This window comes from Haliaeetus albicilla, chromosome 5 (assembly GCF_947461875.1).
Source record: "Haliaeetus albicilla chromosome 5, bHalAlb1.1, whole genome shotgun sequence".
NCBI classification, from domain to species: domain Eukaryota; kingdom Metazoa; phylum Chordata; class Aves; order Accipitriformes; family Accipitridae; genus Haliaeetus; species Haliaeetus albicilla.
The window spans coordinates 13,038,223-13,052,127 of record NC_091487.1 but is presented as its reverse complement, the minus strand read 5'-3'; the positions used below and the strand labels follow the sequence as shown (position 1 = coordinate 13,052,127).

At 35.6% G+C, this 13,905-nt stretch overlaps 1 protein-coding gene across 4 annotated transcripts in view; it reads left to right on the top strand.

Annotated features, from left to right (window-relative positions):
- PPP2R5C (protein phosphatase 2 regulatory subunit B'gamma) overlaps positions 1-13,905 on the top strand; it is an 85,620-nt gene that overhangs the window by 58,269 nt on the left and 13,446 nt on the right. For 3 of the 4 annotated variants that reach the window (XM_069783450.1, XM_069783453.1, XM_069783452.1), the window contains 6 exons: positions 2,734-2,844; positions 3,451-3,543; positions 3,641-3,771; positions 6,298-6,357; positions 10,031-10,139; positions 12,303-12,356. In XM_069783450.1, the coding sequence (XP_069639551.1) occupies positions 2,734-2,844; positions 3,451-3,543; positions 3,641-3,771; positions 6,298-6,357; positions 10,031-10,139; positions 12,303-12,356 (558 nt within the window). The remainder of the gene's footprint in view (positions 1-2,733; positions 2,845-3,450; positions 3,544-3,640; positions 3,772-6,297; positions 6,358-10,030; positions 10,140-12,302; positions 12,357-13,905) is intronic. The other variant, XM_069783451.1, reaches the window with a different exon arrangement.

Sequence of the window (13,905 nt, the reverse complement as noted above, 5' to 3'; positions counted from 1 at the left end):
TTCGAGTAATCATCAAATGATTAGCAAGAAAGCTTTGATGCTATTTTTTAAAAAAAAGGGGGGGGGGGGCAAAAAAACCCAAACCAACCAAACAAAAAACTCAGTAAAACCTGAGAAAAGAATAAAAATGTGTGTATGGCACATGTGATTATTATCTGTGATGGAATTTGAACATAATAAAGACTGAAATTGTGGCATAAATAATAGATTTTAAATGTGATATTGGAGTAGACCTTGCATTCTGAATAGCTACGTCATAAATAAACTCAAACTTGTAGGGTTTAGGGTTTGTTTTTTTTTTTAAATTGAGCTGTATTAAACACTTGCTGAAAGTGTAGGAACCCTTCAGCTGGTGAAGTTAAAAAAATGTTCTTTTGCATCCTCAGATAAGACATTCAGTTTGGTGCAAGTTCCATTTCCCCCCTGCCCCGTAGCTGGTCCTGGAGATGCCCTGTACTGGCATGTTTGCTGAGCCAAGTATTGGTTTTCTTGGAAAGGCTCTACAAATGTTTCTGCTGCTCCTGGTGATGTAGCCTTTTGCAAAGAATGTTCCTTTTCCTGGCAAATGAGCTTCTCTGCCCTGTTGTCTCTTACTTTGCCAGACTTAAGAAATGTATTCTCAGATTTTCCCCTAAATACTTACAAAAAGACATCTCCAATCTGTTACAGCAATAGAATATCAATAGCAATGTATAGGTTAACTCTTACCAGTACTTGTGGTACATATTTAGGACAGAGTATGTGTGCCTTATGGTGAAGCTCCATGGAACCAGCTGCAGCTGATTTGATAAATCAGTTTTGTGCACAATGTAGCTCTCCATTCAGCATAGTCACCAGTCTCATTGTGAGCAAATGTTTACCAAAATTTAAAGAATCTTAATGTTTTTATAAAGCACAAAATGATCTGTGTATATGAAAGCAGAATTTACTTTAGTGTTGTAAGAAGGAATAGACTTGAAGAGAATTTCTTTATGGAGCCTAATATACTCAATTGTTACGAAGGGTTAGGACAGTACACCACTTTTTATTTTGGCAGTCTTCTCATCGTTTCTGCGATGTGTTCCAGCTGCTGAGAGACTGAGGCATTTTTTTCAAAGGATCATTTTGAAGCACTGGAGGTGGTTTGGGACTATATACTAATTTGAATTGATTTTTTATTATTATTATTATTCCATACAAAATAAGTTTAGACTGCTTGGTACTGGTTTGATAATGAGTAAGCAACAAAATAGAAGAAGAAAGTCTTTCTTGGGTGCACTTACGTGGCTAAATAGATTACATTTTTCTACCTGCTCAGCAATTTGGTTGTCTCCTACCAACATCTGCCCTAACTAATACTCTGGATTACAAGTGGAATTGAGGAATTAGTCTCTTTTCAGTACTGACAGCCGCAGCTGTCTTGCATGTACAGATAAAGGCTTTCTCAGGTTTTCTTACTGGCATGGACAGAAACATGTTCCCTCCAACTTGCTCACTAAAGTTTTAGTCATTAAATCAGGATGTGAGAACAACCATTTGAATCACTAGCTAGTTGTTCCTTTCTTATGCACAAAGAAGCCAGCTGGTTTTGCTAGCTGTCATTACAGGTGGAGAATTTAGGATTCTGCAGACCTTTTAAGTCTTTGCACCATTCTAGGTAAGGTTACTCTTGAGAATGTGTGCTAAATTTATCCCCAAAATCATGTAAGGTTCTGTACCTCCCCCCCTGCCCCAAGCCAACACCTGTGTTTTACTTCACATTTGTGATTACATGCATTGTATAAATTGATATAAATGTGATTATTTCTGATTATATACTTAAAAAAAACAAAATTCAAGCTACGTGCATTTAGTGATGAGATTGTTTTGCCTAGAACAGGAGGACATCATAGAAAAGTTTGCTGTCCATATGACAGGAAGTGGGGTTTTTGTCTTTATTAGGGACTTTGAAACTCTCCTCATGTTAAAGGGGTTTGTGAAGAGTACTACTTTGGTTCATACATAGTATGAAAGTGTGTCTAGACAAGCACTTGGAAACACACAAATAATTTATCTGTGTATATATCAACAACTTGAAAAGCAATTCATCTTTCTAGTCTGCTCCACTTCCATGAGGATGGTAAATGGTTTTCAGGGGTTTGAGAATTCAGATGAAGTGAAAGATTAAAGGATTACAGTGCGCATTTCTTCCCCCTCAATGCCCCCATGATGTCAGGTAGATGGACATGGTTTAAGAGAACTGCTACTAAGAGGAGGAGGGAGGAATTTGGTTTTGAAGTGTTTCCGTGTGTATATACCCATGGTGTGAAATGAACCTGATAATATTTTACAGAAAAGAACAGTTGCAGGTAATCTTTGTGCTGCATCTCTGCTTCTGACTTCCACTTTTGCAGGTTGTTGCAACGCCTTGTAAAATGTATATAAAATGTTTACACAAACATTTTTTATATATACATTTGCTTGGGCTTTTAAAATGTGTGTATGTGTAAAGACATCAGAGCAATATCCTCATAAAACGTGTCCCAACAGTAGATTTGTGCTTTAAAGTGTATTGTGTGGAAAAGTGTTATCCAAGTTAGAAATCTTTAAAGAATTTATGTACCTTATTGTTTAAACTACTGGGTTATATAGCTTGTATTTTTGCAAATATTAATTCAAGTAGTTCATGTAAAGAATTCTCAGTCAAAACCATCTTTGAAGTCTTTTTTAATCATTCACTTGTTTCAGAGTTCTTAAAGGCATATGTGATTTCAGTTTGCAGTTAATATGTTTCGAACATTACCACCATCTTCCAATCCAACGGGAGCAGAATTTGATCCAGAGGAAGATGAACCAACCTTAGAAGCTGCATGGCCTCATCTACAGGTATTTAATGTTTAGACTAGGATGTCATAGTCTAACAGAATTTGACATTAAAGTCGTTGTTTATTGACTCAAACTTGTTTAGGTTATGTGTTTATTTCAAGTCAATTACATTTCTCTGCAATATTTAAAATATATTTCTTTAATTTAAAGTGATAATATTTTTTAAAAAATCTTAGTATATTATAGGTTAAAGGCTTGTTTCTTGTGGTACAGATGTAACGTGGGATTTTAAATGAGCTTCCGTTTGTCAGTATGAATGCTTTGATCTGACTCAGGCAGAGCTCTAGCTTGCAGAGGTACCATGACAAACAGAGGAGAACAGAGAATTTTCGAAACAAGTACTTCTGGGCGTGATGAATATTAGATTACTGTATGTCATTTGAGTAAAATCTAGTGATGGAGCTCAGCAGAATTTCAGTGCAGTTTAAAGAACCTTAAGTTCTTGTACTTTGTCAGGAGAGCAAAAGCAAAGCTTTTGCTGTGTGGTATATAAATAAAAACATAGTGCTGTTCTGAGCAACTAATTAGTAATTTTGTTAATGTGCTGTTTATTAAATGGTTCCTTGTTTAAAAGACTAATACTGGTTTTTGTTGGTTTTTTTTCAGCTTGTTTATGAATTTTTCTTAAGGTTTTTAGAATCTCCAGATTTTCAACCTAATATAGCTAAGAAATATATTGATCAGAAGTTTGTATTACAGGTGAGGTAAAAAAAGAATTTTTAACTTCAAGCTCTAAATTATTTTTACAATGCAGTAGATTCAAGTAAAGTGCATCTCTTCTTTTCCCTCTTTGCAGCTTTTAGAGCTCTTTGACAGTGAAGATCCTCGTGAAAGAGATTTTCTTAAAACAACTCTTCACAGAATATATGGGAAATTCTTAGGCCTAAGAGCTTACATCCGGAAACAAATTAATAATATATTTTATAGGTATGTCAGTATCTTTGCATTGTGATGCATGTGATCAGATATACAACTAAAAATACTCCCAAGACACTGCTAGCAATTTTTTTTTTAATTCTTAGTAAGTTGATACCCAATATTGCTACATCTAACAATAATTAATACCAGTCTGGGTGATTTAAATTAGGATAGTCTTGCACACAGCATAAATTTGGCAGCTGAAATTTGAGCTAGTATGTGATTTAGTGGGTGGTTTGGTATCTTTATCTGTGAGGCTTCTTTTCTTATTGGGTATTACTATTTGTATTACAGTACTGCCTTAAACTTAGCTCTTCATAATGCAGAAGTTGGGCTCAAATCAAATGACTGAGAGATCTAGAATTTGCTTGAAGGAACATATTTACTGCCTTTTCTTTCCTCAGAACTGAGATGTACCATTTAGGGCTCATGAAATATTTTTTTAATTGCAATAGAATGAACTGTAGTGTTATCCTCAATTAAAAAAAAAAGTAAAGATGAAAAATAAATCCACTGTATTACCAAAGGTCTTTAGAAGTGTGTTTTTACTGCCATTATGTAAAGTGTGAATACAAGATTATGGTGCCATTTTTAGTCTTTTAGTTTTGGTATACTTCTCTTTTCTACAATGTTGTATATCAGTTTTACATTCCTTCTATCATGCTTCCCTTTTTCTCTACCACTGTTGTTTTCATCCCAAAATGAATGTATGATGCTACCCCTTTAAGAAAGTAGCAAAAAGCTGCCACATACTTGGTGCCATCTCATGAATGGCACCCAGCAGTACCAGCTGTAGAGGGAGTTTATCCTCCCTGTCTATGGTAACAAGTAAGTCTTAGAAGAGATATAGAGGGGCTACTTTAAAATAGTTAGTAAGCCTTCACTGTCTTGCAGATAACTGCTCTTGACTGGACATGTCAAGAGCCAGTATGTCCTACCGAAAAAGTACAGGTGTATTTTTTCAAAGAAAGATGTAAATTCTTTTTTTCTCCACAAATAGATTTTATTAAATTAATTCCAAAATGCATAATTTTGGAAAAATATCTGAAGCAGACAGTACAACAGCATCACAGCATATTATAATGTGCTTCTGAATAGTGTTTTTATTTGCTACTTCTTGCACTTTACTTTCAGGGATAATGGAAGCAAAGTCTTCAAACACAGATTGTTCTGGTGCAAGGCTTTTGAAAGACTAAGAAATGTTCTGGTCATTAGGTCAACTTTGTATTAGTTTGTATATAAATATGTTTTCAATCTGAAACGTGTATGGGAGATTATATAATTTGCGCTGTAGAGACTACCTTTGTCTGCGAAGTTGGGGGGGGGGGGTTAAACAGAAAACCTCACTTAATTGTGTAATAGTTAGGAGCTAGAAGTTAAAAAATTTTGCATCCAAGTGTAAACTAATGTTCCTGCATGTGAGCACAAGGGAGGAAAGTTGTTTCAACTTCTGTTTTGAATTAGTGGATTGTGCACAATAAGCTCTTAAAGTATGTGTAGAATTTCTCAATATATTTCCTTTCTTACACTTTTTCCTGCAAGTCATCAGTTTGTAACTGTGCTTACCTAAAAAATGTATGGTCTTTGTTTGTCTTTTAGTCACAGATCAGAATTGCATGAATTCTGTCCGGATAGTGCATTAATTTTTTATGTTCTTCTACTGTAAAAAAATTTTTTTTTTAATTGAACCTTTATGTTCCTGTTAATTCACTGTGAAGCTTTTCGTATCATTGTCTTTAGTTTTGCTTTGAATTGTTGTGCTGTATTCTGTGGAAAGGATCTTTAAGGAGAAAAAGCTGTCACATCAAATATTCTGGATTTTAAGTAGCTGTCAATATGTCAGTCTATGACAAATTTTCAAATAAATATTTTTAATGAGTAGAATTATTTTCTCATAAGTGTAAATTTTTATAACTATTTGCAAAATACCTGAAGTTTTGCATAGAACTTTCTCAATAAATTTACACTCAGATGATGGGGAAGAAGAGCGGAAAGGTGATTGCCTAGTAAACTACAGGGCTCTTTCACAAGAAAATTCAGGAAAATTTTACTTCCTCTGTTTATTACAGAGCCTTTTGTATGCACAGTAGTCTGTAATGCCAGAGAGCTTTTTAGATCCATAAGTAGTAACTGTTTGAACACCTTGTGCTTGCGTGCGCTATGGACTGTTGAGTCATGGCATTTGATTATGCCAGATGCTCTTGTGTTATTTTAATATTTAAGGCGTTGTTTGCTGTGTTCAGTTTTGCATTATTAAAATGGCATAGAATATGAGTATTGGAAAAAGCTCAAGTGCATGCTGCTATGTTAAATGTGGGGGGAAAGAGCAAGCAGGTGTGCAGGTTGAAAGCAGCTTGATGTGCTATTGATTCATTTCCACAAAGTTTGTTTTCCACTATACATTTCTGTTTTTTCTTTTTACTGAGTGACTAAAACCTCGAAGGTCAAGGCTATCTGTAATGTTAGATGGGGATCTTGGTGTTAGATTTGTATCTCTCTTCAGCAGTAACTCAGTAAAACTTTTTATTTATTTAGGTTTATTTATGAAACAGAACATCACAATGGCATAGCAGAATTACTGGAAATACTGGGAAGGTAAGTTGTAGCTTTGTTTAACTAAACTTGCTTCGTCTTCAGAGTAGACTTTAAAAATCAAGTTGGGGGTTGTGGATTGCTTTGAGACAAGATTAAAATAGCTTCATATCATGTCAAAGCTGTAACGAAGAGAATACGTTTTGTGTAAGATTGCAGAAATGCAGCAAAAACTTGAACCTTGTGGCAATGTTTTGGGATGTTGATAGTGTCTTAAATCTTATTTTTTTGTCTTATGTTATAGCTTAGGATCTTTGTAATTAATATTAGTTGTAAAGCAACTATAAATAACATGTAATGAGTTGAAATTTATTCAAAAATTCTAACATCACTAAATGTGTATTGGGTAAACAAAGGAAGCATAGATTATGAAATTTCAGAAACCTTCTTCTGTTAATCCCATTATTTTGCAAACTTCAGTGATGTATCCAAAAGCCCTTGAAACTAAAATTTTACAACTTAAAGCCGATAGCCTCATCAAAACTAGTGTTTTTATCAACTGATCTCTAATCCATGTGCAAGCTTTTGGGTTTTTATACATTAATACACTTTAAAAGTTTAGTTAGGTTTACTTTATGGTGTTTCCGTATCTTTGCACATAAAAATAACAAGCCAGCGAGAGCAGGTTCCGCAGGGTTTTGTCTGGTTGGGCTTTGGATATCTCCAAGGATGGAGACCCCACAACGTCTTGGGGCAACAGGTTCCCATGTTTGACCACGCTCACAATAGAAAAGGGTTTTTTCTAACATTTGGATGAAATTTCATGTGTTTCAATTTGTGCCCATTGCCTCTTGCCCTTTAACTGCACACCGAGAAGAGTCTGACTGTCGTCTTCACACCATCCCTTCACATATTTGTACACATGGGTAAAATCCCCCTGAGCTTTCTCTTCTCCAGGCTAAACAGCTTTCTTAGCCTTTCTTTGTATGGCAGGTGCTCTAGGCCCTTCATTATCTTCGTGGCACTTTACTGGACTCCCTCCAGTATGTCCACATTCTTCTTGTCCAGGGGAGCCCAGAACTGGATCGAGCACTCCAGATGTCTCACCAGGGCTGAGCAGAGGTGAAGGATCACCTCCCTCAACCTGCTGGCAATGCAGTTCTTAATGCAGACGAGAATGCTGTTGAAACTGGAAAGATGTTTTAAAATTTTCTAGGTCTACGTGTCTGCGCAGAATAGTTCTTTAATTTTCAATGAAATGTTCAATGGTTAAAGGAGTTACATATCCATCATTACTTAAGCATACTATAATCAAGTAATACTCATCAAGATATACTGAAGACTATGTAAAGCTTAAATACTAGAACATGGAACTAAATCTTGAAAACTGTTACTTAAGTCAGCAGCTTTTTCATTCTTGGTTTTGTTAGGTGTTAAGGGAGAAGCTGCTGCCTGAGCATTCACGCAAGGATCAAGGAGTTGCACACACCCCACCCGAGACTTCAGTTGCTCGGACCGGAGTCCCTTCGCAGTGGGCAACTCCAGTGAGCCCACGGGTGTCCCTTCCGACTCCTCACACACACACACTCACCCTTGGGCGCCACTTCTTTCCCTAGGCTCAACCCTTGTTTCCCCAAAACAGAATCTCTAATTAAGGCCTTCAATGTAAAAAGCATAATTTATTCTACCTGTGGTGCACAAATTTAGACCGCTTGAGCTGGGTACCTCTGGAGAGGGACCCCAAACACTAAAATCCCTGGGCAATTGCACCCTTAAAATCTAAGTTCCTGCCCCTCACACCGTAGTCTGGTCCAATAGCAATATTCGGGTCTGGGGTCGTCTTCTCTCTCATTGAGTCCTTTTTCTTGTCTCTAGGCAGGTTCTTTCTCTTTCCTCTTTTTTATGCTACTTGTTACTATGTCTCCTTTTCCTGGCTCAGACCCCCTCTCCTGCTTTCCAAATCTTCTTAACTGCTCTGATCAGAGAATACGTCAACGTTAGGCAAAAGCATTAAGCAAGCTATGAGTTCTATTTTATCATAAGCAACTACTTTTAAGCAGCTAAAAGTCCTTAAAGCCCTCCAAAACATAGTAGCAGCCTCTATAATTTATATACATTCCTGTGCTATTATAGCCTCCCAATCTTATCCCATTATTGCCATGCACTGGTTTGTCTCATTCAGATGTGGTCCTCATGCTCATGTAGCTCCGCTTTGCCACCTTCCACAACATAGGTTAGCTTTAAGTGTTACACACTTAAAAGTTAAGGGTTTTTTTTTTCTCAGGCTTCCAAATCAAAATGTCTAGTAGCTAAATGAGTCTTCCGAGTTGTAACTGTTCTCTATTGGTTATTCTTCCATTCCATTGAGGAGTTTCACACAGTGTGTTGTTGACATAGAGCTTCTTACGAGTAACAGTTTTTAGTTAGGTTCCTGGGTTTGACTTGTCAGAAGTAAAGAGGAATTGAATTTCATGCTGAAGTACTGCATTTCATTCTTTCCCTTTGCTAAGTACTATATAGTACTGGACAAATGAACACTTCCAGTAGGAACTACTAATGTGGTTATGTTTTTTCCGACAATCATCTCTTGACAGGATTGCAGAATTTCTTCATACTCAATCAAGGTCAAACTTGCCCTACAATTCTGCTCCTCTTTGTGGTTGTTAACCCTTAAAACATCTTGGAGAAGCTTTTTTTTTTGTTTTTTTTAAATGAAGTTAATCTGTATGTGTTGAGTATGTAGAAGTTGTGGCAAGAACACCATAGAAGTGTTAATGTAGAAATGGGGTTTTGCTATTAAGCACTGAGAGACTTCAGGAGGGCATAACCTTGTATCCTCAAAACAGTTGAGCAGTCATTACTAGTGAAAATTATTTTAAGCATGTACGGCAAGGGTGAGCAAGTGTTACCCAGTAAGTCTTAATTGTGGGACATCATCTGATTTGTGAGATCTGATATACATGTAACTTTGACTATTTTAATGTGGTTTTTTAAGACAAGTTTGGCAGGTTCCTTTTGCTTGGGTGCCTTCTGTCCTTGTTAGTGAGGAGGAATTAATAAAATAGGATTTAAAATAGTAAATGGGCAATAGGATTCTGGATGTTTTAACTGATGTTAATGCTAGCAAAGGAAGTGAACACAAAACACTGTTCTATTCTAGTATGTTGGTTTTAGGTAAAGGTGCCGTTGACCCAGTGTTGAGCCACATCTACACTCACCTCTAACTGGGATGTTATGTGTTGAGATGCTGTTTGGTTATATGCTAGGGTCTTGGAAATAGTAATATTTTAGTGGAAGTCATGTTTTGACTTGTCTGCTGTCCTGGATTGGTCTCTTCTACATCCAGTCTCTGGTTCATTCTTTTAAGTCCATGAAGAAGCTGGGAGAAATGTGTATTCAGAGCTTTGATGAAGTGAATAGTTCATAGTGAAAGTTGGAATCTGCAGTGTAGTTATAGTCATATATGTTGCTTGGAAGAAGAATTTGAGACCTGTGAAAGACTTGGGTGAGGGATGGGCAGAGGTTGATTTGACTATTCTATTAATTTGTAATCTTTAGAGAACTGGATCAAAAAGTCTCTGGCACATGCTTAATTTGTAAATTTTTCTGTTGCATCATGTTCTTCAGGAGATCACAAAAAAAGGGCGCTGAAAACAAGGGTTTTGATATATCCTGTACAGTAGTGCAGATTTTGTATAGTTACTGATTTTTATTTTTAAATTTCTTTCCCTGGCAGCATAATTAATGGATTTGCCTTACCATTAAAAGAAGAGCACAAAATATTCCTATTGAAGGTTTTGTTACCATTGCACAAAGTGAAATCACTCAGTGTCTACCATCCACAGGTAGGTTTTGTTTGGCGCTTTTCATACTAGTGTTAAACTAAGTTGTCCTAGAGAGGTCAGGGGGACTCTACTCATTCTGACATGGATTCTATTCTAAGCTCCAACACTTCACTGCTGACTGGACTTGGGGAAATTACTAAATATATGTACCTATAATGCTTCACTTGTTGAGGAAAAGAAAAAAAATTGTGTGTGTGTTTGTGTATAAATAAATACCTTTTTTGAAAGCACTGTAGTGTTTATAGATGAAATGCATTAAGTAGTTGGTTAATGTGAGACTTCTTGATCATTTGTCCACACCCAGAATTTTTTGTTTATCTTGTTCTTGTCTGTAATGTTTAGACATATAAAAATTGAAGAAGAGTATGGGTTTAATGAATGTCATCTATAAACAGTTTTTTCTAAACTACATGGAGAATTTCAGTGGAATTCAGTTTCTTACAACTGTTGATGTTTTGAAAGGAAATGGGCATTTACTAGGACATCATTATTTAATTCGATAGATCCTTCTAGAAGTACACAGAAAAAAAAGGGGTATCTGAGATGTATTGTGCTTTTAAACCACCTGTATTTTTTTTGTGCTGAGTTTAGTTCCATTCAGAATTCCTAGAGGAGTGGGAAATCATACAGTGTTAGAGAAAACACAGTATTATTGTGATGTGCTGAAATTTTCTCCGTGAAAGGTTGTTACACAGCTTTGGGGTTTTTTTTTAATTTGAAGGTTCAACATTTTCGTGTAAGTTCAAGTACTCCTAAGTTTTAAGTACCATTTCTTCAAATAAAATTACTGACAACTTGTATTTTTAAGAACACCATTTGTATAATTACAATTCTCTAGCAATTAGAGATGCTTAGAAGTGTTTGCTTTGGATCTTGCCTACTGGGGCTCCCATCGGTTCCTGTTGAAATAGTAGGCTAGAGCGGCTCCCATTTCAAAAGATTTTTATTTTTTTTCCTAATGCTGTGAACATAACCTGTTGGGGTGTGGCCAATCAGACCTTTCTTATAATCTGAACTAGTGCAGGCAACTGTGATTGCCACCTTTTCTTCTACTTAGCTGAGATGGATTGGTCTTCATCTATTCCCCTTAATTCACAACCTAATTCTCCAGAACCTTCCGGTGATTTGCATTTCTCATTACTGTCAGTAAAAGAAGATAGTGACATAGGGATATGTCACTTACATGTCCCGCTGTGAATGAAATGGGAAAGCATGTCACATGAGTTTAGTGTGTGAAACACCAGAGTAAAACCACAAAAAATCACATTGAAACAGTGGCAGATATTCAGAAGGATTTGCTGCCAAATCGAAATATACATGAAGAAAGCTAATTTCTATATTAAATTCAAATTTACTTCAGAATAGTGGAGAACACTAGATGTAATAATCTTTATCCATTCCTCAAATTACCTAGGGACATTCTTGGTAGCAGTCATCAAAAACTGGAAAGGAATTGGGCTCATCAGCTGAACTTCCATAAATGGAGAGACATTAGAAGAATGATTAAACAGTTCGTGAGGTGTGCAGTGATCCTTCCATTTACTTTGCGACTATTGGCCTATCAAGTGAAAGCGATGTAATAGTTCACCATTTAGGCACAGATAGACAGTCTCATTCTCAGAATTGAAGTTGGTAAATACTGTAATTGAGCCTCAGCTTGCATCAGCTTTACATTTAATATGCATAATTATCATTAGTTCTCATGTATAGAAAATCTTAATTTTTACAACTGTTCAATGCATTTTTAACTAACTTAGGTTATGAAATAGAGAATACTTATTAAATCAGCATGGGACACCAAAATACTAGCGATAGCGAATGGAAAGCACTTTAGAGGACAAGATTGTGATTTTTAAATTCTGTTTGAAAAGATGATTTGTGCTGAAATGCAAAGTACTAGGTCTAAAAACAAAGCATCAAATTATGTGTTTATATTATAACCCAGAAAAAGGCAAGGAGAGACTTGGGAAGGTTGGGAAAAATTGGTAAAGCATATTTACCCTTCTGTCGTTTATATTGTCTGCCAAATAATTTTTGTAAAATTACAGAAAAACTATTGTGGTTTTTTTTTAATTCAGTAGTGTTCTCCACTTATGCTAGTGATTTCAAAGTGTATTCAGTTTCACAGTGAGCATTAATAAAAATCTTTTTCTTTTACTGTAGCTGGCGTACTGTGTAGTTCAATTTTTAGAAAAGGACAGCACACTTACAGAACCAGTAAGTTCTTGCTATTATTATATATTTTGGAATATTAATACCTCTTTCATCTGTAGACTGTTTAAGGAGGTTTGTGGAACAAAATATTGATATGTAATTGTTTTTATTAGGAAGAGTCAAATATTTAACCATTTTGATCTATCAAATTCAGTTTTTCCAACAGTTGTTTGGGATGTCCAAAATGAATTAAAATAACATTAAGAGCATACCTTTTACAAACAGACCAGAGTTTATTCTGCTTATTTTGTTCTGACTGACTGGATATGAGATGGTTGATCCAGAAGCATTTTAGTCAGAAATGAGCTTGCCTGAACTGTACTCTGTTGAGAGACTGGCGTTGTGATGGAACACAGATTTCTGGCACATGGAGCTACCTACTGATGCAAGACTTTTGAGTCAGATCCTGTTCATGACTACCAAGTTTGGACCATAGACAAAACCAGACTATGGTCTGGCTGCACATAATTGCATAGATGAATACTTTTAATTGTCCTCAATAGTATATAGTGTTTTGCCTCATTACACCGAATATTAATTAGGTAAGAACTAATATGTTTAATCTCTAAGCAGCAATCAGTAAAAGGATTGCTACCAAAGAAAGTGCACAGTATTAGATTACAACCATTTCTATTGTAAAATGGGAACTGGGCTTCTTGAAACAAATGAATTATGCAGCTGAGCAAGAGCTCTCTTCTACTTGGAGCTTTTAATATTTGCTAAGATATCAAATCTCAGACGTTCTGTCATTCGTGCTATATGAGATCTTGAAATATTAGCTTTCTTCCAGACATCACCTAGAATGTTACATATTTCCTAGTACAAATCTGAACTAATATGCATCCAAGTCTGTTTCCCTTTTTAGTCCCAAATTAGTACATGATTACAACATTCTTTAAAAACTTAACACATGCATCACCAAAGTACTAAGTTCCCCTTCAAAAATTCTGGTCATTACAAAATAAAATGCTTTGTTTCCCCTTATAATTGTCATGAGAGACATTTTGATGTATTACTAAAAAAATCTGCATAAGTTCCCCAAGGTTTCATTGAGGTCACAGTGTCTGCTTTTGTGATTAAATAATACATACATGAAAGATGCACTGATTTCTAAGTGAGTTGTCTTGTCAGTGATGATACTAAATATTGCTTATAGTTTTTAAATATGAAAAGATGGACTTATATAAAAATGTCCTCCATTTCAGAAAACAAAGGGACTGGGTTTTTTGCCTAAATGAGAGGGGGAAAAAATGTTATCTGAGAGAAACGTGAATGGATTGTTGCAACTTTTAAACTATATGAGAAGACAAATATAAACTTTATTTTTAAAGAGTTTTTTTCAAAAGTCTGTACTGTTTGGGTTGCTTTTTTTTCCTCCAGTTCTACATTTAGGAGTAAACAAACACTATCATATTTTTGTTCTTTATATGGCTTTTCAATCCTTAACCACAAAACAAAAGCATTTATAAACTTATACATTCAAGGTTGTATTAAGTTCTCATCAAAAATACCTAAATTTAAGATTGAGTGCTATGCCAGTCATTTTTAAGTA